This window comes from Chroicocephalus ridibundus, chromosome 8 (genome assembly GCF_963924245.1).
Source record: "Chroicocephalus ridibundus chromosome 8, bChrRid1.1, whole genome shotgun sequence".
Lineage (NCBI taxonomy): Eukaryota > Metazoa > Chordata > Aves > Charadriiformes > Laridae > Chroicocephalus > Chroicocephalus ridibundus.
In genome coordinates, this window is record NC_086291.1 from 34,430,450 (window position 1) to 34,457,212 (window position 26,763).

At 38.2% G+C, this 26,763-nt stretch overlaps 1 protein-coding gene across 7 annotated transcripts in view; it reads right to left on the reverse strand.

Annotated features, from left to right (window-relative positions):
- The window catches only part of RALGPS2 (Ral GEF with PH domain and SH3 binding motif 2), a 156,992-nt gene that overhangs the window by 106,980 nt on the left and 23,249 nt on the right, over positions 1-26,763 (reverse strand). For 4 of the 7 annotated variants that reach the window (XM_063342813.1, XM_063342814.1, XM_063342820.1 and 1 more), the window contains one exon: positions 2,088-2,219. In XM_063342813.1, coding sequence (XP_063198883.1) covers positions 2,088-2,219 — 132 coding nt within the window. Of the gene's footprint in view, positions 1-2,087; positions 2,220-5,633; positions 5,748-26,763 lie in introns of all 7 variants that reach the window. The other 3 variants (XM_063342815.1, XM_063342818.1, XM_063342819.1) reach the window with 1 other exon arrangement.

The window sequence follows — 26,763 nt, forward strand, 5'->3', positions numbered from 1 at the left end:
CACAATATATTTTATATATTTTATTATATTTTATGCAATCTTATCAGACATGATGTAAACATTGAAGATTATGTTCTTCAGTAAAAGAGATCTTTCCTCCAAGAAAATTTTTCAGCTGCACGCCAACAAGTGGTCAATCAGTGATTCATAACACAATGATAAAGGAAGTACAAGAATCTGTACAAAAACAAACAACGGTCTTGGAGATTGATGCCAGCTTTTGTCTTTAAGTTTTGACAATACTTGTGAAATTGTGCTGGAGATTATTTGCTTCCTTTTGATAAAGCAACACTACAATTTTCCCTTCACCTTGTTTGTGGCACTTTCCATTTCCATATGCACACAGAAGCAAACAGCACACACGTAGTTCTGCTATCAAAACACATGTATAAACATATAAATAAAACACCTTTGGTAAGGCCCAAAGATTCATTCACGGAAGCAACATTTTTCAGGAGTTTGTTGCTCTCATCACTACTGACTTTAAAAGACACCTTGTCTTTTAAACAAAAGCAGAATGAAAGAAAGAAAAGAGACAAACTGAAATCCACTACGGCAAAAACAAGTTTCACACTTTGACAAAAGCAATAAAAATAATATGCATCAGCAATAAAGTAACTGTCTCCCCTGAGCAGAAAGCTTAGGTTAGTATTGTACATCTGTACAAGCAAAAGCATATATTCAGTCACCCTAACGAAGAAAGGCAAACAATGCATCTGGAAACATCACAGAATGGTAGGGGCTGGAAGGGACCTCTGGAGATCATCTAGTCCAGCCCCCTGCCTGACACCCAGAGCAGGTGGCACAGGAACACACCCAGGCGGGTTTGGAATGTCTCCAGAGATGGAGACTCCACCACCTCTCTGGGCAGCCTGTGCCAGGGCTCTGCCACCCTCAAAGGAAAGAAGTTCCTCCCCATGTTTAGGTGGAACTTCCCATGCTCCAGTTTGTGCCCATTACCTCTTGTCCCGTCCCTGGGCACCACTGAGAAGAGCCTGGCCCCATCCTCCTGACACCCACCCTTTCAGTATTTATAAGCATGGATAAGGCCCTCCCTCAGCCGTCTTTTTTCCAGACTGAAGAGACCCAAATCCCTCAGCCTTTCTTCATAAGAGAGGTGTTCCAGTCCCCTCAGCATCTTGGTAGCCCTTTGCTGTCCCCTCTCCAGCAGTTCCCTGTCCCTCTTGAACTGGGGAGCCCAGAACTGGACACAGTACTCCAGAAGGCAGATTCTCAGTTCCCTTCATCACAGTACTGCAAGGCATTAACAAAAAAAAAAACCAACAAAAACTTGAAGAGGGAGTGATTTGCAAGAGTTTTGGAAAAAAAACAAGCAGTCAATTAGAACCAACCAGGTCTTGCAAACCCTCCAATACTGTTAAGAATTTAGGAATCAGTCACAACTCTCAACAGCTCCTCACACGATCCTACCTAAAAGGAACTCAAGAAGTTCTGGTACTAACTTCACCCCCATCCCTTCTTTTCCTTAAAAAGTAGATGACAAACGGAAAACTACTTCAAAATAAGAGGCATGAGGATAGGAGGCCAATCTCCACTGCTCAGCTGATACACACGCTCTTAACTCAGGAGCTGTTCACTTCTAGAGGGCAGAAACTTTGGCAGGCAGGAGCAGACTCATACCAATTCCTGAATATAGTTCAAGAGACAAAGAGAACAACCTGATTCCAGTGCTACTGTGTCAGACTGCCCTTCAACACACACATACAAGTACCTGTCAAAGAAGGGAATATTTCCCACAGGCCTTGCCAGCCCACCTTATTGCACTAAGAGCACCTATTATTTTTAAAACTTGAAAAGCTTCTTGTCTAGATGTGATGGAAGAGAACATCAAAAAAAGCAGCTTTGGCTATGGCAAGGCTGTAACTGCTAGCTCATGCTTTATTTTGGTACACAAAGGTCAGAACTTGCAAGTTATTCACATCCAAACTGAGGCCTATGAAACCAACACACAAAACAAGAATCTGCTGCACCAAAGCTGTTAAAAGAAAAACTTATTTTACTGCATTTTTAAAAAATTGAGTACTTATGGTCTTAAGTGTCCAATAATTCATTTTTGTAATCCTTACCTCTGAAGCGGTAGCCGCAATATTAACACTGCTTGACTGTCCGTTCGTTAGGTCCATACTGCCCACACCATTAATCTTCAGCCCTACATTTACAGCAGTAGGATCATCTCCAAGGCAACTGAATAACCATTCCTGCAAAAAGTAATCAGGAACCATTTTATTCACATGTTTTAACTAAGATTCAGTATCTAAAATCCATAACAAAAATAAAGCACTTCAAAATGGCTATACCAGTTTGAGGTCCAAACTTTCAATTCAAACACATACTCTAAAACTACCTACTTAAAATTAACATAAACAACTGAAGGCTCCATTGTGACCCACTACTTACTGGCAGTATAGACTTTCATATTCTTTTCCATACTATTTTCTATACACTGGGTATCAACACGTAAATGTAAGCATTAACCCTAACTTAGGCCTGCAACATCAGTTCACATATGATTTTTTTCCCCTTTGATTTCCAACTTTTAAAAGTTATCTACTAGATTTAACATCTGGAATATACTTTTATAAGAGGTTGTCCAAAAATTTCTTATCTTCTATGTCTACTCACCAGCTTTAAGTGAAAATTACCACATTAAAAAGCAATTTAAGAGTACAAGTGGAATTTACACTTTCCTCCACAAATTACCTGAATTATTGTTTGGTAAAAAGAAAAGAAAAGAAAACAAAAAAAACACATAGGAAAACTCCACACAATAACTTTTAATGCATCCTTGCAAGAATACTATTACTTTTCATTTCTACAGAGAAAAGGCTGCAAAGAAACTGAAACCTTTAGCATCCACTAGAAAAACAGTAAGACTACCCAATACTTAAGTGTTACAGAGAGAGTAAAAAATTGGTTTGGGCTTAAGTTTCATGAGATGTTAGTGCCCTCTAGTGTGAAAACGATTATAAATCAGTTTTCATAGGTCTATGTTTATAACAAGTGTGACTATTTCTGAAGTCACTATTATTTATGAAATCCACTTTAGGTTTGTTGTTTAACTCAGAACTATTACACAGTCTGCAAATAAATGGAGAAAGTAAGTGATAGGTAACTGAGTAATATCATATGACAAAATAGTATTACAGCATCTCATACTTAAGACCTCTATGTAATGAAATAAACAAAATAAAGTAATCCAAAAAGCTCTATCTCCAAGTGACCTAAACCAGGTATGTCAGATAAACAAGCCTGGAAGGCAAAAAACTGCAATATTTAAATAATAAAATACCCTTAAAAAAAGCAGTAACTTTAAAATGTCATTGTAGGAATGCAATATAGAAATGAGGGCAACTGAAAGAGCGCCACATTGCAAATTTCAAACACTATAGCTTCTAGGTATTTTTGGGTATTAATAGTCCCCATCTGAAATATGTTGAGCTGCACTGCTGCAGTTCAGAACAGTCATCCACATTCTACCCTTTCTTGTTTTGTTTTTTAAAAAACTGATGGGACTGTCGCATTCACAGGTCACAAGACACTACATTTCATTTTAACATTATACTCCCAGCACATACTCTATAATTAAGATTGCATTTCCTCCACTAAAAATACACTTAACTGCACTTCGATTTTAGCTGGTATTATACTAACAGACCATACGAAGGGAAAAAAAACACCTCATCTTTGGCTTGTGAGTGTCACTGCTGTCCTGTCCTTTCCTATCTCAATTACCCTTCAGATTGTCTGACATGGAATATTTTCAAGTGCTCAGCTCCCCAGTGCCTCCTTCCTATAGCCTTTTAATTTACTGAACTGAAAAGCAAGGAAATAAAACTCTAACTAATGTGTCGTAATTTTCATTTACATAGTGACAATACAGGACAGAGGTATCACATCTCCAAAAACAGTTTCAAATTCTCCACGTGTTCAAAATGGTACGCTTGTCCCAATTTAATCATCTTATCTGCGGAAAAAACTACCCTTTAAAAATTTGTATTTTTTTTTAAAGCACTGTAATTATAAGGAAAACTGACATTTTGCACAATTTCATCACACCCTACGGCCCATAATTGTATCATACGAAGCCAATCTTAAACTAAAGGTTATATATTTGACCCTTGTCTCACATGTGTTTCAGTTGTTCCCCTTCCCCATAATAATGGGGGGCGATGGGGGAGAATTGCAGAAGCATTTCTGACCAAGGACAAGTGAAAACTGAAGTTTAGGTGCGTTTTTTTTGTGGAAGGATTTGGATGGTGCTATTTAAGAGAAATTATGCATATCATAGAAGAACAAACTAATTCCCAATAATCAGTTTCCCCATGATTAGTTTCACATAACCCATAGGCACCCGGACAGGTCCCAGCAACTCCCTCCCTGCTCATTTCATAACGCACTATCCCAAGCTTTACCCTTGGTCCCGTAACACAACAGCTCCAGTTTATACCCGTTTCCTAAGCTATTAGGAGTTTTGTTTGCAACTACTCACCTATTCTGAGTGACAGGCAGACAGACACTTACTCCTGTGCTGTCTGAACACAGCACATGCTCATTCACCTAACAGCAGGCTAAATGGGATGGGTGAGCCTGGCAACTGTGACTTTCCAGCTCAGAGGACTGTAGCTGGAGGGTACAGCGGGGGTGCACGCTGTCCTGGGTTTTCCTCTTCTACCCAGTTAATGACTATAATGAGAATTGCAAGAACTCTGTCCCTTAGTCAATTATGGGCGAAATCAGCAACCATGCTGAGAAGAAACTCCTATGAGGCACATAAAAGGTGTTTTGTTTTGTTTTTTAAATAAGTAGAAAAGCACTTAGAAAAGCCCTGCATGCAAACGAAACCAAGGTTACAAAATATAACATCTGCCAGTCAGGCTGTACGATAACAAAGTTGTCCATATGATGTTAATTTTGTACTTACTGCTGCATTACAGTATTGTGTTGGAATACATTTATACTTTTTCCCACTTTGTGAAGATACAGTAAGGGTCAGAATTAGTACTGAAGTGCTATAAACTAGCATTTATCTACTTAAATGTTGCAAATTCTGGAACTTTAAAAATGTACGTCTGAAAGCTGTATTAGACATGAGAACATCACCACCCCCGTAACAATGAAAAGTCACAGCAACCATTTTGGCCAGTGTATCATATAAGACAAATACTGAAAAAATCCTAACACTGGGATAATTAAATAATTTGCTTGCTATACTACCCTTCTGCTCAACACCAAAATAAGTGGTAAAACAGCAATATCAGAAAGTGATCAACAGCAGAGCTGTTCAGAGCAGCATAACTGGATATGCGAAATGACTTGTCACCACATTGGACTAGTGAGGCAAACATTAGTTTTCACTCCATACCCTGTATATCCAATTACAAAAAATTAATTACATTGAGAAATTTGAGCTTCCAGTCTGTTTATCCTTTTCAATTTAATAAATGCCTTTGTGCTTAGAAATGCATTAAATGTGGAATTCAAAGTGGTTTATATGACGCATAAAATACTTAAGCACGCATTTATGCCAACCTGAAGCCTGGACACACTATGCCACACATACTATACAGTAAAAAGCAAACTAAAAATACTGATAAAAAAAAGATTCATCATACCCAAAGAATGAAAGTGTCTAGACTAAGCAGGGTCTGCTGTCTTCAACGGGTCTGAGTTTTTCTGCAAATTCATCCAAGGCTGTATTTGATGATCATTCCGTTACAGTGACCAACCTATAAACCCCCAAAACGGAATGCAGCTGTGAGAAGATGAGCAAGGGAAACATGCCCATGAAGCTCAGAATAATGCAGGGTGTGACTGACCACAGCTGTTGCAAAGAAGCTGACTTTATCTCAACACAAAGAGGACCAGAGGGTGGCCTTTGTTTTAGATAAACAGCTATGTCAGTTGAACAGATCATCTGACTACATTACAGTTGAGTGAATCAACTAGTGGTGTAAATGTTTCTCCCTGAGTTCATTAAAAAAAAGTAAACGTCTCCCTGAGTTAGCTAGACCAGCATAGCTGAGGCTGAGTATGTGTCTCAGCACAACAGAGAGTACAAAAACTAAACAACTAACAAAAGAATTTCAAAGAGAGCAACAGGCTTGAGCTGGCTTCAACCCACACATTCTGAGTGGGGACGCCTAACATCGTGATGATGAGCATATTCTAGAGACCCATAAAAGGGATCACGTTGGTATTGTGTTTGAACTTTGTATTGCAACTGCTATATTGTGTAACTTGCAAGTGTAACTTGCATTTGTATTGTTATTTCAGTATATTTTGTGTCACTCAGCTAAATCAGAAGCTATCTTCAGGTATGTAAATTTAATATTAAACATTACACCCTCCATATGTGGACTATCTAAAAGAATACTGGTCAGAGAGTATTTGACTCACCTAAGCCTGAATCCCTTCCACACAAAAATACAGGGATATTCTTGTGTCAGCTTGGGTCAAACACTATCCCAAAAATATACTGTACAAACAGCATTTTAAAAGACAACCCTAAAATTACATTCAAAACTTCCTGTCCAGAACAGCAGAAAAGCTTTGAGGAAACATAGCCACAGTACAATTTTATGAATGGCTTGAGAGTCATGATGACCAAGATCCTCTTTGTTCGTATTCATAATGTCAGTACAAAACGTCATTTGTTTTATCACAGATCCCCACGAAGAAAACAGAAGTGCCTTGCATGCATTAAATATCAACTATGAATGCAAAGCCACTATCAAAGAGTCTGGGAACCACGGCACTGTAAGAACCAAAAGACCAGTTCCAGACTCGGTCAACCTGAGCTCTTGATCTTGCACAAACTCTCACTGGTATTTTGACGAACAGTACAGAAAAAGATGCATTTTTCTAAACAAGGAACAGAGGTGTAGCGGGCTTCACTGAACCTTCACACCCCCATGCATAGTACAGCCTAGCTATGTTCGACTATTCCACACAAGACCTCAAGATGCTTCAGTGAAATCTTAGAGCTACTGACTGAATTTAATTCCGGATCTGACCCCTTTGATTCTTAGTTAAAAGTATGTTTTTCTCCACTGTTTGGCACTTTCAAAATTAACATTGTTTCTAACCACTTCTAACATAGAAGGTTCAGTGAAACAGAAATTCACTGGGGCAATTAAATGGGCCAATTAATATATAGTCCCTTACCATACAGGGCTACAAGAAAGAGCCTCTATTACCCATTTTGCATGCTGTAAATCCTGCCTTACATGAAGAACACCCAGAAATGCTTGTCTCAGGTTCCTGTGCGCTCCCCACCCCGGTGGTTTCAGGTAAAATCTCTCTGCTAAAAATTCAAAACAATATGGCCAAAATAAATCTAACAATACTAAAAACATGGCAATGTTAAGATGCGGTCAATTTAATGCATTCTCCAGGTACTTTTTCCTTGATCTTTATAACATGTGCAGTTATGAAATACTTTTTAGACTGATTCTTGGGGTTTTTCTGTTTTGTTTTTTTTTTTTTTTTGTTTGTTTTTTTTTAGATTAATAGAATATGGATTATATTTCCCATAAGATCACTATATAGATGTTGTGGCTCATATACCAAGCAAAACTCTCACTGGTCTGTATCAAGCTGGCAGGTGGACATTCTGCTGTACAGCAGTGCTGGATGACCCTACCTGCATCCGAGCTGCCACACACCCAAGGTAACTGTTTGGAAGTGGTTCAAGGCGCTTGTGTTAGCAAAGGCACATAATAAAGAAAAATCATTTGTTTGCCAGCCTGTATGCTGTCTGTCCTGCAACAGCAAAGATTATCGCAGTGCAGCCTTGTGCTGCTTCCCCAACAAGAGTCATTACAGGTACTGCAGTGGGGAAAAAAAAGAATCTAAGGTGTTTGAGTGGACTACCAGGCTTTTAATCCTCCTAACTTAAAGAGAAATGCATGGCCGCCTTCTCTTGCCCCAGGAAAAAAACAAAAAACCAAAAAAACCACAAACAAAAACAAAAAACCTGATGAAACAAAACATATTAAATAAATGCAACACACCCCCCACAGCAACACCAACAAATGCCCCACAATTAAGCAGACAGTCAGCAAGGAATAGGTAACAGGACAAAGAATGTTTGTCCAACTATGAAAGAAGATTTTGTCCAGTCCAACCAAATGGCACCTTCCAAAGTATATTCTTCAGTTTTACACTCAACCCATCAAAACAAAAAACCCAACTAGGTTACTACACAGTAAGAATAAAGAAAGTATGTACACGGCATTAAAAAGGAAAAATGTAAGCCATCTAAACACTTGTTTTAATTCAATTTTCAGTAAGCATGATAATATTAACAGGTAATATAAGATAGCAAAACTGATAAAGATAGAAGCTTCCACAACAGAGATGATATAAAAGCTGAAGCAACTTAATATAACCCCATCCTCCTACAGGAAATTTATCATTGGACACAATCAAACCCCAGACCTAAAACGTCACATATACTATAAAATGCCCAGTCAGATGCATGAATCTTGACAAAGCATTTGAGAAGCTGCCACTAGTGAAGAGTGAGATAAGAGACACTAGTAGAAGACAGGTACCGGGTAAAGACATGACAAAAAGAGAGATAGAGGAGCATAATATTAGCATAGGAAGAGATTAATAACAGTTATTAAATATGCAACACCAGTGCAAATATTAAAATTATAAAAGATTTGGCAATACAGGAAAGCAACATAATAAAGGACAAATAAAACTATCTGATGGACAGAAGAATGAAAAATTAAAGTAAATTACTAAAGGATCTTTGGGGTTGACCCCTGTAAAATTTCTGCTATGAATTTCAACATATCAGTTGGAAATGACTGCCACCAATGCTGTAATCATGAAGTAGCCACATGAGATCAAGATGTCTGCATTAGTTATGGACAAATACTATGTCCAACACATTTCACAGCAGACATTGATGCTGTACTCTATGCAGTTTTGGGAACCCGGCCTCCAAAAGATTTTTGAACAAAATATATGCAGAGAAGGGCTTCCAGGTTCTCTGGAGATCCCATTGCAGAAAGGGAAACCAGGAGACCTCAGCTTATGCTAACAAACTCAAATCTGCACAAGGATACACTTGCCATGCTAAAATATCAGGAAGACAAACCAGAAGTATGAATAAAATGTAAATGTATGCTCAAAATCAGAATACAACAATCAGGTTCTTGAACAGTTTCCAGAAAACAGTACTAAAAGAAAAAAAAACATAGCTGCTTAAGTTGATACTAGACTCCTTCCTGAAAGAAATCATGTCATATGGCGCCTGCATCAGCAGTATAGCTAACCCAGTAACACAGACTCCTTTTTTCATTGCTTTGATTAGTCCTGCTGCAAACTCAAAGCACTTCTATACTCCTTCTCATACAACTCAACCACTCAGTTATGTCACACATTCACTCTTTCCCTAAGCATCTGTTGTGCAACAGCCACAGTAGTATCAGCTGTTTAAGCTCAAAGACAGATGAAATTAGAATCCACAAAATACCAAACAGAACAAAAGATCATTTTATTAGGTTTGACGATGAAGTTTTAAACACACAAAAAAGCATTTAAATATGTTCCTTAATTTAGATTCTCTTCTCTCACCCTAGAAAAGGCTTTACCTAGACAAACAACTAAGTGAAATTATTACTCTTTTTAAGCAGACACCACTCACAGAGCACTTCGATTATCACAAGTATGCTCACATTTGGACAACAAAATCATCCTATTGCTGTTTTTATGCACCCCATTCTCTAAAGGCGGGGGGGGGGGTGGGGGGGTGGTGCAGAGAAAAGAGGGAGGTAACATAGCAAGGCTCTGTCTCAATCATATCTTACACAGTTTCCAGCTATCAAGATACCTTCTTCATGGTGCTCCAGTACCCAGGGCTCTCCAGAACTGGTAAAACTTGTACCTTTTATTTCCTCACATGAGTTAAAGAAAAAAACAAAACCACACAAATCCATGAGAATATCCTTCTCCAGGGCACAAGCTACTTGTTTACCAAATCCTATTACAAAAAAATAAATAATCAAACTATTAGCTCAGTCTGTAATCAACTTGCAACAATAACAAAGAAGTTCAGCTCAAAATTGAAGGTTTTTAAAGTGAATTACACACAAATAGTAAGGAGATGCCTACTCTTATGACTTCCACAGTTCCAAAGCCAGCTATACTCAGTGGACCGCCTTATAGCCAAGAGTTAACTGGTAGATAACTGTAGCACAATGCAACAAACTTTAGCAGTAGCATTGGTACACAGCTGCAAGCAGCTCCTGGCCCTCACACAATGCAGTCATGAATCAAGCACAAGGAAACAATCACTGCAGGAAACAAATGGAGTAAGCCAGAAATCTGAACATGTGTACGTGCTATTTAAGTTTAGCCTGGGGTTGTAAAAGATTTGCTTTATTCTAACAAAAGGTCTCTCCAGCAGAGTTCGAGCATTAAAAGACAAAATGTAGGTTCACTAAGTAAACAACTGCACAAGAACTGAAGAAGTTTCTGCTTGCAAACGGCTTACAGACTACGAGGTTCCCAGAGCTTCTTTCTTCAGAGATCACCTACAAGTCTCTGTTCCATTTTGTAGTTCTTTAGAAAGGACATTGCACAGAAGAACATTTTATTCCTTTGGATCTGGCTATTATTTCACAATTGCTGTCAGAACAAACTGAACATTTGAAGTTATGATGTATGGTTTGTTTTTCCTGCCATACACCAAAAGGGTAAGCACTAGGGAACCAAATTATTTCAGCACAGAAAGTACATTGAGTATGATAAGGTTCTGCCCTCCTCCATCTCCCTCTCCAGAATTCAAGCCTACTGATAGTTCAGCCTGTTTGAGCAACATTTCTTCAAGTATCTGAAGAAAAAAAAAAAAAAAAAAAAATCAAGGCTTGTTCAATCAGGAACCAAAGGAGGATCCCTCCTCACCCCTAACACACAAAACAGGAGAAATCATAACCTAGAGATGTTTTTGAAAGATAGGAAGTACTGATATTCATTTCCATGAATAAGTAGTAAAAAGAGGGCAAAGAAAATAAATAGAAAGTATTTAAACTAGAAGCAAATCCTTTTAATTCATTTAATTAATTATCATGTATAAGATGAAAACCTTTCCACAACTAGCTTTTCCAAGACCCCCACTGCACAGCCATGCAGCTATCAGTTTTGTTTGCAAACAACAGGAGTAGTAAATGATTAATGCCATCTTGATTAACTGATGCTAATATTTGCAAAATATTTTTGGTATGGGTTAGAAGTGCAGGCCCGGTATCAGTGGAACTAACAAAAGGAAGAATACACCCGCGGACAACATTCTGAATACAGGAGTCATACTTAAAGGCATACAAAAGCGGAGCATTGAATGCTGCTGGCAAGAACTTCAAGATCCAAACACTATTTGCAGAGGTACTCAGATCCACCGTTTTGCTTTGTTTCTGGATAACGCAAAAAACGCACGACTAAGGAAGAATTATTATAGACTGCGCATCAGCAAAAGTACCACAACACGTTCACTGTGAAAAGTCTCTAGAAGCTGCTTTTTTATATTCTTAGTTTACATTTTTTTAAACTTTATTTAAATAAGGCAACACTAAAAATTACAGCAGAAGACAAACTTGAAGAAAATCATTATAAGAATCTATGAACGGACCCAAGTGGGTGACATACCTTCTCTCAGAATAGAAAAGTACTTCATTGGAAAAGGATTTGGGAAAAATATTTATATAAAATTTCTATGTGCAATTGCACACTCCCAAGTTCCGAAACAGACATGACAACTGACAGCATAAGCTTTGTTACCATCAAAAGGCTACAGGCACTCTGTCACCAACAATCACTACAACTCACGTGGCAAAAGCACATAGAAGAAAAACCAGTGATGAAAACTGAGACAGAGGATCTAGACTGAATACTCTCTGTAAAACTACACATCATACATGGACGTAAAGAAAACTCAAATATCCATGCAACTCATCGAATAATCTGTAGGCATTAAGTGCTAGAGTCAATACTGTGAATCAAAACCAAGATGATCAAAGGGATAGATTTTTAACAAGCAAGAGATGACAAAGTACCAACTGTTGCTGAGTAACAGCCTCCAAATCCACAGAATTAAAGACTGGGTACACACACCTGCTTCATTCAACTGCACACTTTCTTTGTACAGTAAGACAAAAAAGATTTACATTTAGGGAAAAGAAAGCAAATTTCCTCCCACATTGAATGCCTGACCTTCTCATTCACGAAGAAAAAAATACTGTTAAGAGAATATTTTACTGTATTTTTTTGTAAAGCCATTAATAGACAATAAAGATCTTTCTTGAACAAGACACACAACATCTTAGTCTGTTTTAAAATTCAGCTGTCAGAGAGTGAGTACAGCCTTTATCGATAGCACCTGTGATGATATTTCAACAATGTTCTCTATAATTATTCTTTTTTTTTTTAACATCACACATCTATATGGAAGTTTGCACCGTTGCTATAGAAATGGTGCTAACAGGAAAAACTCTAACAGCATAGGAATTGCCCATATTTAGTATGATGAACGTTATGTGGAAATAAAACAGACATTTGGGGAAGAGAGCTGGATCTTCTGCCTGTGTCACTATCCCCTGCATTCATTTATGAAAGCGTGTCAAGCTCAGTGGATCCAACTTTTACAAGCAAACAACACACAAACCAGTTATTTATCCATTCAAGCATCCGCATCTTTGCCACATTTCTAACTCCCTTTGGAAGAACCTCAGTAAATCAGGCAACTGATGAAACAGCTGGTAAAGACTGAAACATCAACAGTTTAATATTAAATACTTTTCTTCACCCACAATCAGTCAGTAACTGCTGACCACCAAAGCATCTGCCTAAGAAAACAGCATACAGAAACTGAGCAAATCCATGTTAACTCACACAAATTGAGGATTACAACAAACCAAGTGGATGGTGTAACCTTGTTTTAAAAGTTTGGGAACCATCAGATAAATCCACTGAGGATTTGTCAGCTGGCCCAGCCAGATGTCAATGATCTAGTCGAAGCTCCTGAAAATGGAGACCATGCGTACGTTCACTTCAAGTGAAACAACTTAAAGTGAACATTTTCATGAAGGAGGATGGTATATTTTTAAGATGTTATCAGACTTTTTTTCTTGTTATTAAACCAGAAACTTGCAATAGATTGCGGGGGAATCTTGTCTCTTTAGGTACTCGAGTCAGACAGGAATTTATTTGAAAGCCTGAAATTCTGGTATACTCACCTTATTTCTTGTGCACAAACAACAACAGTTGAATCACCAGAAAAAACTAAATGTGATTTCAGATAAATGGACAGTATAAGTGAGTCTTGCTAGAGATAGTTCTACGCCATCATTCTAAAGAAGGAATGACATAATAAATATCTACGGAGTTTGTAGAACTTGTATAATTCATGTAGAATACAATGTTTTCCAGAAGACAGAGAGACGCTGAAATGTAACACAAGCATTAATTTGATGAGCACAGCTGGCAAAGCACAAGAACCAACTATGCAAAACCATTTGTAGACCTCTAATGGTAGTAAAGGCAAGCTCAAATTCTTGTTACAAAACTGGTAGAAAAAGAAACTGCAGAGGAAAGATAAATTGTGAAGTTCTTTACAGCACACGTGATGGCCTTCAACTAACATGGGACCAAGGAAATAAAATAAATTCTCAAATTACTTCCTAAGGAGGTAGAGGCATGCTCTTCTGTTTGTGAGGCATGCGTCAAATGAGGAATGCAAAAATCTTCAACTGCTAAAGGTACATACATCCTTTTGCGCTTCTCTGGATTTAGTGACATACAATCAACATGCCACGAAGGCAGAACACAAACCTGGACACCATTTACTGTCATTAAAGAAGCAAAGAAACAAGATACTCACGAACACACAATGCTGACTGGCCTGCATGGTTTGACAGGCACAGAAAGGCTGTAGACACTTAAGACAAGTGAGAACAGCTACACATGTTCAAAGCAGGGACAAGCATTTTCTTCCAGATCTCATGGAAAGCACAGGGAATCCTGACATTTTTATATGCCTCTAAGGGCATGGCAACTGCTGACAGAATAACAGCATTTGCTGGTCTTTTCAGTATTTAGGTCTAAAGTCCAGCTCATTTCCCCCCCCCACAAAGATTCCAGTATGCCTTCGATACAGTCTGTCAAGCAGGATTTTTTAAAATTATTCCAGAACTATGAGCTCAGCACAGTAAGTTCACAAGTGATATCCTATCCAACTATCCAAATTCTACTTGGATATTTGAGATATTCAGTGGATGATTGGATAATTATTACTCAGACATATCCTTCAGCTTATGAAATGCAGCTGTGTCCATTTCTGCCAAATCAATGGATGCATGCATTAAAAATTTATTTAATTGCAGCAACATGCAAGCTGAAAACTTGGGTCCAAAAGCCATGAGAGAAAAAGACTGTACACAATATAGTTGCGATAAAGATTTGGAGGAGAATGGTGTTTTGAATGTAAATCTACTGGTTTAGAGCAGGTAACACTTTCTTGAGGAAATAATGCTGTTTAACAGTTCATTTAAATAAAAAGAAAATTAGATTCATCTTTGTGTTAATCTTTTAACTGATAAAAAATAAATCTAGAATGCTATAATGCAAGAAAGCCCACACCATGAGATGGCAGGGTATCACAATTAGGAATCCAAAAACCATTATTACGTGACCATTCAGTGGCATTAACTGCACCTTTAAAAAGGTTACAGACAGGCACTTTCCAAAAAAAAAAAAATCCACTATAAACTGCTACTTCAGTTAGTACTAACACGTGAAATCTCTAATCTTAGCACACTGATTAGAAAATGCATTGCTTTCCTTTCTAGGATCACTAAAACCATCACAGTGCTAAAACAAAGGAATAGTGCAAATCTTGGGGAAATCACAATTAGGACAAAAGCCTCAGATCCTAGATCCTCAGATCCTAGAACACCTACCAGGTAAGCTGTTCTGTTCTCTGGCAGCTTCTAGCAGGAAACCTCACAGGAGTTCTGTCCTAAATTTTGCATAAAAGTCTTTTTCTTCCCTCTTCTACAGAGAGGGATCTTCTGGACCAGACTAATCAATACCACTGGCTTTCCCTTAAGCAACAGATTAGCCATTCTAAACAAAACAATGAAAGCTAAATTCTTCACCTCATCTAAATGAAAATACAACACTTCTTTGAGACCCTATCATGCCCTGTATTGCTGCCTTAAAGAGTTTTAGTTAAAAAAAATATTAATATTTCAGCCACCCTTTTAAATACACAGTCTGGCCAAGACAAGCATTTTTGCTGTCACACAAGATTCACCTTGAATAGAAGGAAAAACATGAAAAAAAAAATGCCATGACTAATACAAAGTACTGAAAGGGTTTGAGAAACAGTTTTAAAGTATTTGGAACCAGTAGGCTGTTACAATTTTGACAAAGGTTTGATACCGCTTCATCATTACTGACATTAAACTGTCCTTGTCCTGGAGCTACAAGGAAATCTGTCAACATAAGAAATTTAAGTGGACAGTGCACACCAAACAGTGAGTAGCCTTGCTTGAAGCATCAAAAAAGCCCCAGTGAAGAGAAAGCTGTGCTGGGAAACAAACTGAGCTGGGAGAGCCAGACGGGCAACCCAGTTGCCAGCAGGACAGGATATTTTGTTGCCCTGCAGAGGCAGGCCACTGGGCTGCCAGTTGGAGAACCCTGTTGTGCAGAATCACGTGCTTTTAAATTTTGCACCTTTTAAGCGTTTTTAATGCCCGATTATTTTGAGTTTAAGACAAGTTACCTTATCACTGCAGTATTGCAGCAAGGAAAGAATTTGATTCCCGGTTCAGAGGTGGTGTAAATTTGCAATTCCAGAAGGTATTCTTTGATGACATACAAGATATATTAAAATACTTTACATTGCAGTATTTTCAAACGGTTCTACCAATAACCTGTTTTGCCATGCCCCGAGCAACAGTGTTGACTAGGTGACCCTTGCAAGCGTCCCACCCTAAAGTATTCTGATTCTCTAGTTTAAAGAAAACACAAAAGGCATTAATGATTTAATTAAAATAGCGTGTAGGTTCAAAGAGAAAGAAGTATATCCAAATATACTGATCAAGCAGAATGAAACCACACAATCTCCTTTATTTCTTGGTCTCTTGATGATATGAATTTTACATATATTTTTTAGATTCCAAAAGAGTGGATAAGCATTATTTAAAAAGCTTGAGATCTGTTTCAATCTCCCCTTATTTTCTTCTAGGAAGATTTGGCAAAATTTGGCTTCAAGCGTCCAGCAAAAGTGTTCTGCTTCATAATAAATACAAAGAAGATCCTGCAGAATAGTCACAGAAAGCTATTTTTAAATGCATCACTTCAAGCAATCAACTTGCAGCACAGGTATGTTCTCCTAGCTAGGAAAAGCAGCATTGCCCAGACAAAGGTGTTATTCATGTGGCCTCTCCCCTCCAACATTAACTGGCACCAGAGGTAAATAACAGCCCATTTCGTCCTTCCTGAAAAAACAGAGGAAAGCAAGACTGCCAAACATGCATATACAGATTCAGAGGTGGAAAGCCCATGGACCCCAGAATGAGAAATGCAGTGTACTGGCCATGGAAGACCATAATCCAGGAACAGGAAAGAAAAGCTGCAACCTCTCATGTTGTGAAATAGAGTCCAACAAGCAACTAACAGCAAATCAGCTGGGTATAACGGAGGGGCAGGACCAAAGAGAGACACCCATTTCTCCTAGCCCTTTAAAAAAGGTTTCATTGTGTTTTGATACTTGGTCATACTGCAACACTTCCTGGTGTCACAACCATGAGAGATTCAACTGATACTGCCCATCAGTATTTTGAAAATCTGAACTATGAATAATTTGGTGAAAGAAATTAATACATGGATAATTTTTTCTACAGTTAAATATACATATATATTAACTAAATAAACTCAGATCTTTCAGTGTGGTCTCAAAGCCAAGATCATCCACATTTGTGAGTAATTTTGCTTTTGTTTTGGTTTTTTTTTTTTTTAAAAAAAAAAACAAAACCACCACACACAAATTAGTAATTTGCTCCCCATTCTATACTACCAGGAAGTGAGCTGCCTCTTACCTGCTAAAAGAATGGCCAAAAAAGCCAACACCTTGGCTGCACTTTGAGAATACTTTAATTTTTTAGTTAGTTTCATGTTCAGCTTGCCAAGTTGGGGAGGTTCATTCTTGTCCTGAATGTTATTTGAACATAAGAGCCAGCCACATCATAACTACAGTATTGGTACCTTACTGTTGAAACACCACTGAAGTCACTATCCACTACATGGTTAATGTGGTTTTGGTAGGTGGTATACTTTTGAAACAGCTTTATCACTTAAAAGCTAAGATATTTTAATGAACTATCTTCCACTACCTCCAAGACAACAGAGAAAACCAACCTCATCAAAAACAGCAAGTGCAGCTACCAATTTAAATGCAATATTCATATAGTGATTTATAGGATCTTTCTGATCTAAGAATCTAGTTTTTTTCACAAACAGAGCAGGGTTTTCCAGCTGAGTTGCGTGTGGCTAATAAACACCGTAAATCTGATAAAGCTATCAAATACCAGGCTGTGGGGCTGCTCTATCACAGAGACTGGCGCATAAACCAGCTTCCTCACTGAGGAATGATGCAAACTCAACATTAACCCACTCTGGGACACAACTGCATGCTCAGCCCAGCACCACACGCCAAAAAACACAACTTGCAAATGGCATCTCTAGCCGAGGCAAGACCTCTTTTTATCTTCCAATATGTGTTTTCTGATTTTGAGGATTGTTACATTAAAAAAAAAAAGTCAGCTTCCTCTGCATTAGGGAAGATGCCAATGATGAATTCCAAAAGACTGCAATTTTCTTCCTGTAAGCAAAGCACTTCTACCAACGTTAGGAGAATCATAAATACAGAAGAAGCCACAACGAAGTACCAATCAGCTACTCTAATTATAAGATCATAGAAACATGCCCTATTGCCATAGGGGAAAAAAGATATCCAATTCCATTAATGACCCAGAATGTAACAGGAAAGATGACACCAGAGAAAGAGACCAGTAACAAAAACTTCAGTTGCTGAAGCCCATCACTTCTCCTCATCTTCCACCCCTCACTCCGACAAGTAAAATCAAGAAGATATCCATGACATTCGGTACCAATCCACACAGAAATCTGACACCTAAAAGCAACACAGAAAGTCCAGCACATCCCTAGACAGGAAGGGAAATCTGTCTTTTTTCCTGTTCCCTGGAAACATCCCACTTCTGTCCATGTCTTTTAACTCCACTGGTGCCTGGTTCTGTTTTCCACTTAAGACTATCACTTCATAGACAGAGGAGAAGAAAAAGTATGTAAAACCATGGATTTTTTCTAGAGTCACAAAAATAAGAGCTAGCTTTAAAAAAAAAAATATGTAGAGCTGAAGTAATTACTTAAAGCTCTCAACTTTCCTACAATATACCTTTATTTACAAATGAAGACATCTTTCATGTTAGCTACTTGCGTTATTTATGAAAAAATTGTCCATTTTTAGCAGTATGACTTAACATAGGATAACTAGATTTCTATGACTATCTAACTTAGCCTAACATGTATACGGCGTACATTTGGATTTATATTACTATATAGGTCTGCACAACAGATTTTACATTTTCCTAAGCTATCCTTTACAAAAGGCTTTTTGGCCTCAGGAATACCCTTTCAATTAATGTCTTTATTGTCTTCTAATTAAGCTATAAAATTCAGATCAAGAATTATTCCTCAACTAAACTTTGCCGCCTTAAATCATTAGCGTATACACCTTTGTTACGCTAAGTCTAAATTAGTTTAAAAATTCATACCCGTTTTGCATATATTCACTTCGGACTTATAACAAACCGTACTACTCTGCTTCCAGACCCATGGGCATTCCAGTTTTCTCCCATAAGCTAATCAAACTGATTAGGGAAGGCACACAATTTCACAGGAAAAAAAAAAAAAAAAAAAAAGATTTTTGCTAAGTTTCTCTAGATGCCCTGGCATAATATCACCTTAAATGCTTTAAAACTTTCCATCGTACACACAAAAAAAAATCTGGCATCATGTAACAACAAATACACAGATAATTCTTTTCCCTCTCCTAGTCATACAACATCCATAACTAAAAAGAGAAGAAACTAAAGTAATTCTGATTACTGGTCTCTAACAATTTTTAGACATATCTCTTTAACAAACTGAAGTCCCTGAATGCTAGCTTATACACAGATTTTCATGAATACTTCTTTTAAGAGAAGTTAAATTACCTTATCTGAAACACGAACTAGGACCTAAGTAAGAAGCCTTTCTACCACTAAGACAGCTTCAGAAAAGAGACAAGATTGAGTTTTCAGAAGTATTAAACACAAGTCACAGCATGAAATACAGTTTGAGTTCTGTCATCACACAGACCGTATCCACATTAAAAAAAAAAGAAAAAGAAAAAAGAGTCAGCAAGCTAATTAAGTACAAGGGCAAGCCATTACATGCAGACACTGAGGAAGCCCTACCTGCAAGCAGGTCCTAAAGCACACTATCTGCTTATGAATAGCTGCCGTTTCTTCAAAGGTAAAGAAATACTGTATCTCAAAAGCAGTTTTCCCACTTCTTTAGTATCACTTTAATATGCCTTCAACTTTATAAAACACTGTATGGCTGGCACTCACCTCAAGCGAGAACAGTATCAAGCTTGCCTTTTTGTTTGATCTCCTGACTACAATTTGATTAACACCATTTTTCTCTCCAAATTCCTTTAGAAGTATTCTGGGTGGACACTTTGAACATTTTAATACATATTGTCAGTAGAGCTGAACAACTTCCACAAATAAAATAACTTTCTGCCAGCATAGCTAGATCTACACAAGGGTATAAAAAAAATAACCAAAGAATCACAGTTTCATACTGTGATTAGATTTGGTACTACTACCACCTTTGGTACATTTGTAATGAAGATCTTGTCCAGCATAATACAATACGTACTTGTTTAAAGTAGCATTAAAAATTATCTATTACCATGACTGGAAGTGCCATACACTAGACTGGATCAGAAGGAAAGTTATTGTCCATTAGTAATGAGAAAAGCACTTTTAGTAAGGCATATCACTAAGAATACCAGAATCTATTATGAAAGAGTTATCTGGCAAAATCTGTTCAAAATAAAACTAAAATAGACCCAGATTGGGGAAAAAAAAAAAAAAAACAAACCCACAAACGAGTGGATTAGAAGAAATTATGTATCATCAATACGGCTGGGTGGCTAGCCAAGCACTTTTCAAACAGGGAGCAGCAAAAACATTTCTACAACAGAGGGACATTTGCTATTATATATAAATAAAATCAAAAAGTTTCCTTAGAAAATGCACACCTGACATCATTCATGCATGGCATATTAAAAAGTAATAATAATAAAGCCTTATACCTAGGTAAGGTTTATCCTCATCCTATATTAAAGGCAGACCTGCAAGGCCCAGGTTTTATCCGCCCTAATAAACATCTCAAGTTTCAGGCTGCTCGCTGTCCACCACGTTCACGGTTCTCAGAGGCACAGGGCTAGTGTGCAGCTAAGAAGAAATCTTGCTAAGCCTTCAGTAATTTTGCACTCTGAGCTCTAGAAGATACTTGAAGATTACCTCAACTGGATGGAAGGACTGAATTCAATGGATTCTACTCTTCTTATACATTACTCCTTTCCAAAATGCCTGTTGGTATATTTCCATAAAAGTTTGATCAATAAGAATATCAGAATTATTTAAAGGTACTTAGCAGGCAAGCCTGACAACTAACACCCAAAACAAACCGGTCAGTCTAAAAGTACATGACTATTATTCTAGAAATAAATGACATAGCTGACACTACTCAGGTACACTTACCAATAAAGCACATGTGAAAACTGTCCGGTAATTAAAGACAAGGCTGTTGGCAGAGTGGTCTGGGCTTGCTAGCAACAGCAGCACAGTTCAGATGCCCTTTAACCACACAGAGAAAGTTAATTATGTGTGTGATGGAGTAGGAGAGGAAATAAGATGTGTCATCCACTTAACCATATGCTTTATCAATACACCTCATGATATTAGAGTTACTAACTAATGACAGCACAAAACAGTGATGCATTAACGGGAGAGAGCATAGCCCAAATCTTTGGGCCATTTTTTTTATTCCATTGATTTAGCACTTCAAACAGTTTACGTGCATTTTGAGATCCAAAACGTACACTTAAGAAACTAAGCAGTGCTACCAGCATTCTAACACTTCACACAAGTAAGGTGATCACAGATGCTTTTGGAATCCACAAAATACTTTACAGGCTTCTGGATTAGTTTTTGCTTGATCAGACCAATGGCTGTATTACCAAATTTCCAGTAACACCATCATCATTCCCAACTTACCTACCAGCCTACTCCAAAAGATGCAATGACTGTTAAGTTTAGCTCTATGCAAAAGGAATTATCAGAAACGTTATAAGGATCCCATAATGCCTCAAATATTTCTGCACAAAATCTGAAACGTTTTTCCCCAAGTTCCCAGACTTGCAAACCAAGTTAGGGATTCAAGATAGAGTTGAGCTTGTGCTCTAAGATCAGAAATCAGCACTCCACAAGCTCAGCTATAACCAAAGGGACAAGTGATCCACTTAATTGATTTCAGCTGGTTTATGGGAACTCTGATTTTGTACTTGCCAGTCATCACCACCACTAATTGCTTTTTTTCATTCCTTTCTCTGCCATGACATCAGCGCAAGATTTTATATGGTTGAAGAATAAACAGTTTGGGGGAACTATCAAACTGAAAAACAAGGCAAGGACAAAAAAAAAAAAAGGGCAGCTTAATTTCTTAGCTGGGTAAGTTCCCTGATGCAGTTCATTCTACTAGTATTTCTGCCAAAACACTTAGAGAAGTGAGCAATCAATAAAGAAGCTGACCCACTGCATGTGGGGTCAAAACCTAATTCAGTTACAAACCAACTTAAATTAGTTACAACTGTGGAGAACCCCCACATTATCAAACAAGTAACAGAACCTAAAAGAAATTACAAGACTAAACTAACAACTTGGCAATAAACCAAGTGGACTAGAAACACAACCTTTTAAAGAGTTTACAAATTTGAGTTTTACATGGAACTAACATGTTGCAAATCCATGTGTGCTTACATACCTCTTCAAATACAAATCACACATGAAGCATTCAAAGAAAAACTTCATAAATTGAGACTTTCAGCTTTTCTTTGGAGGGTTCTGCCTGCCTATACATTAATCTGAAAAGATTGTATCACAGCAAAAAACGTGCTTTGTACTAGTCCTGTTTATTAACTTATTGGTCCAACTCCAGACATTCTGTGACATTACACCATTTATTCTAAATGAAAATATAATACTATAGTTTAGACAATTATCCCAAACCCATGGCACCTAAATAACGTGCAATCCAATTTACAAACTGCATTAAGATCACTTTTTCAGGATCTCTGCCAGTTTTATCTAGCTACCATTATCTAAAAAATACACCTTCAGCTTTTAAAAAAGATCAATATTCCTCTTCCCCAGCATGATCAATCTGAGCCCGTCTCAATGAGGAGAGCAAATTCCATAGTCACAAAGCTGTCCCTTAATGAATAATGAGGGAGTCACAAATCAAACAGCTTTTAATGCCACACTACTACAACAATGGTCAGAGAGTTGATAGCCAGTCCTAGGTCACTTCAGACTTAATTGATTGCTGCCAATGCCACAGCTCCATTAAAGAGAAAAAGAGGTAACACATACATCCCAAAGCATCAGTGCCACTGACTCCTACTGAAACATCTCCAAAGGCAGCAAAACCTTCTGTACTACATTTTGCCTCCAAATTGCTTTAAAATGGAGCTACAGCATGAAAGCCAGCACATCTCAAACTTCTCTGCAACCCCCGTTATGTATTTCTTCTCTGTCCTCTGAGCGCTCCAGCCCTCAGACACACTACAGACATATTGTAGGAGCAGTGTAAGTGAAGAGATTTGTGAGCGCCAAGGAATTACTAAGCTGGGTCGGCCACTTTTCAGCACAGGACCCCATAGCAAGCTTAATAATCAGTCTCCCTCTCTGGCATTTCTGCTTATCCCCGGGCATGCTCTTCTTTCTTCCTTAACTGACCCAGGCTCTCCCCAACTTATATTTCGTTAATTCCACTAGGAACTGCTACAACTACCTAAAACCAATGGGAGGAGGGGCAGAGAGGACTTCCACCCAAATTCTACTCAGCTCTAATCAGGTTAGGAGGTCTCAATCTTCTAGTCAAAGATTTAAAAAAAAAAAAAAATTTACTGCTTCAATATGATTGCTAACAACTAATAAACTTGAGTCACCAGAGGGCACTAACACTTCTACCTAATGGCAAATGCACTCCTTCAATTAGGAAGGCTGATAATTACATCCACATCACCATGTATATTTTATCTGGATTGAACTTCAGCCAGCTTGTTCTAATCCATGTTCAAATCTCAACTACATGCTGATGAGGCAGTGAGCTACATTAACTGTTGTGGTCACACTTGCAAACTATGGGGGAGACTTAGAGTCTCCCCAGACAGACCAGAGAAAACAGGCACATGCCTCTCTCAGTTCACTTCCAATCGAAAGCTTACACTGCTTACAAAATGTATTTGTATGTATACATATAAACGAAATTCTGAAACAGGCAGGGAGAACAGGTTGCAAGTCCAACACATCAAAGAAACAGAATAAATAACTATTAAGAGTTTGCACCAAGATGAATCCTTCCATAGGGGACTGCAAGCAATATCTGCCTCCAAGAGAAAAAAAGGGCGGGGCTTCCATTTAACCATCAAGCAGCAACAGATGCTTTGTGCTCTCAAATTTGGCATCAAATCAACTGCCGTATTACATGCTTACATGCATCTTTAACAAAGGAGGCTGCTCTTTATCACTGTGAAATAAGCAAGTTTTTAAACCACAAATACGATGCATTTGAGGAGCTGATGAGTGTTTCTTGATATTCTGACCAAGCAGTTCTTGAGCCTTTTGGTGTCAGGCAGAAAGGTGTGATGCAGTACACCTAGAGATTTTCTGGGGCAGAAAACCCTGACTTGTTGATGCACCCGATACAGACACAAAGCCAAAACACAGCCTGACTGGTGCAGCGCTACAAAAACAAGGGCAGGGCTTCTGGGACCTGCAAGGTACACGGCTTCTTTTTTCCCCAGCATTATTTCCCTACAGCTCTACCTATACTGTCAGTCTTGTAGTTGGGACTGTAAGACAACACAGGCAGCACAAGGAAAAGGGAATCCTATCCTTACTTAGGGAAAGACACGCAATAGACATGGAGGCTGTCACTTATCTGAACTGATGTTACAGACATGGAAAAAGTTACACTGACAATAAAGCCAGGATAGCAAGCAATCTGAGAGGCATCTCCTTGGGTTCAAGGAAGACACCATTTGCACCATTTGACAGTCTACAACCAATCTGGAAGCCTGTAGGAAGTTTTGAAAAGACCAGCTGTGAGCGTACTCCAGAGTAGCACACCTCAGAACAGTGAGCCCAAGAGAGTAAAGACTAACCTTTTATGCATGTCAGGAACATTGTATTTTAAAATACTTAGTACTGGCCCACTAGATTTCCCAGTATTTTATTTTGCTATACTGTAAGATTCAGTGAATGGGTCAGTTTTCCTAGGCAAACTCTCCTAATAAACTGACAGGAAATAGTCTCCCTCTTCCTCAGCCAGCAAGCAGGTTCAATGATCACTTACAACCATGCTAACTTTTGAAAGTCACAGCAAGACGCTCAGATGTTCAGAAGGTACCATGCTGCTGAACACATCCTCCCCTTCTGTGACTTTGGGACACCCTCTCCTTTTTCGTGCCCCCCACCTTCTCCGCTTTACACAGCTCCTCCTGAGTGCATAAAGCTGCTGTCACCAGCTTAGCTCAGTGACTGGACTGACACTGCAGCAGCAAGAGTTGCAAGCCCTCTGACACTACACAATATCCAATTTTAGATGCCCCCTTTCTGCTCACCCAGCAGAATACTGGGTGGTACCAGCTTGCCCACAAGGATTCCATTTTCCGTGGAGTCATAGCAGGCCTTTAAGGATCTTTGTAAAGGAAGAAGAGTTGCAGTCACACATTCACATGTTGTAGGGGAGTAAGCATACAGAGCATCTACTTAAAACAACCAACTGTAACACTAAGACTCTCTTGCTTTAGCAGTCTTTTAAGGTGATTAGTTCATAAATAGACAAAACATGAAGCACACAAAGCTTCTGTTCATGCAATATTACACACAAACAAATATTAAAAGATGATTTCTAACGCAGCAGTTCCAGGTATCTAAATGTAAAGGTTATTAACATAAATGTTTTCTCATTATTTTGAAAATGCATTTTTAAGTATCTTTTCTAACAAAGGCTGTAAAACAACACTCAGATCAGAAATACACCATGCCTTTGATGTCTTATGCTTTGACAAAATGCAACCAATTACACTCCCCACCCTTAGAGGAAGTTTTCAACTCAGCTTTATTTGAATGAAAGGAGGAGCCCAAATGACTCAGCTCCAAGCAAATATAAAGGAAAAGATTAATCCCTAATCTCAATGAAAAAAAAAAAAATCGGAGAAGAAACCGCTTAAAATGGAGGTGTGTCCTTATCAACTCAAATCTTTTAATATTCAAAGACATGTCAAGCAGAACATTAGCACACCAAGACTTTGATAACTTTCTGAAGTCTTAAACACATTTATTACAAATATAGCCAATTTTAAAATCAAAGTTTACACAAGTAAATGAAGTTAAAGAGTTAGCTCTGTAACTTCATACTTGTTCACTGGTGCTGAGCAGTATCAAGATCAATAAAATATCTAAATATTGGGATTTTCAATCTACGCAATCACCTGCAAGATACAAGGGTGGAAGGGAAAAGATCTCTCCTGTATAAATGCAGGTTTCAGAGAAAGGAAACAAAAAACAACACACCTGACAGTAAACAGGATAACCTCATGAAGAGGGTTTGGGTTTTTTTCTCCATTAGACTGAGGAATCAAACATTGCTTATCAAAATCCAGCAAAATAAATTATGAGGTAGACTATTTCACAAGGGGGATAACAGACTCCAAGTGACTGCTGTACATCTTCCACATGTATTTGCAAGTGACTGCTTGTCCCCCATGTCAGCCATGCCACAATAGCATTTCAGCACAGAATACATCTCCAGCCTAGTTGGGAGGACAATTTAATTTCAGACTAGCAAGAGTGCTTCTTTACATACAGTTCAAACCTAAACACAGATGTCACCAGAGGGCACTCTTTCAATTCAAGTGACCTAGCTTTAGCGAACTTCTGAGCAAGACTGCAGACAACCCCCACACAGGGATGCGCAGAAGCTGTACAAAGCAGTAATAGTTGTGCTTCTGCAAGAGATTTCCCATTAAAAAAAAACAAACACAAATAACAAAACCACAAAACATAAATGATACTTAATTATTTATCCCAGAAATATGAAATATTTTTCAGACTAACCAGAGGCACTGCTAGTAAAGATGACAAGTAATTACCAACTACTACACTATGTTATACTGTGGTACTTGATGGTACCAATTCGCTCAAGCAGTTTTACCACCCGTGTGGATCATATCAATTTACAGAAGCAGGGCCCAAGTCAGTACAGCTCATGTAGAGGTGCCAATGGAAGTCCTCTGGCTATATTATC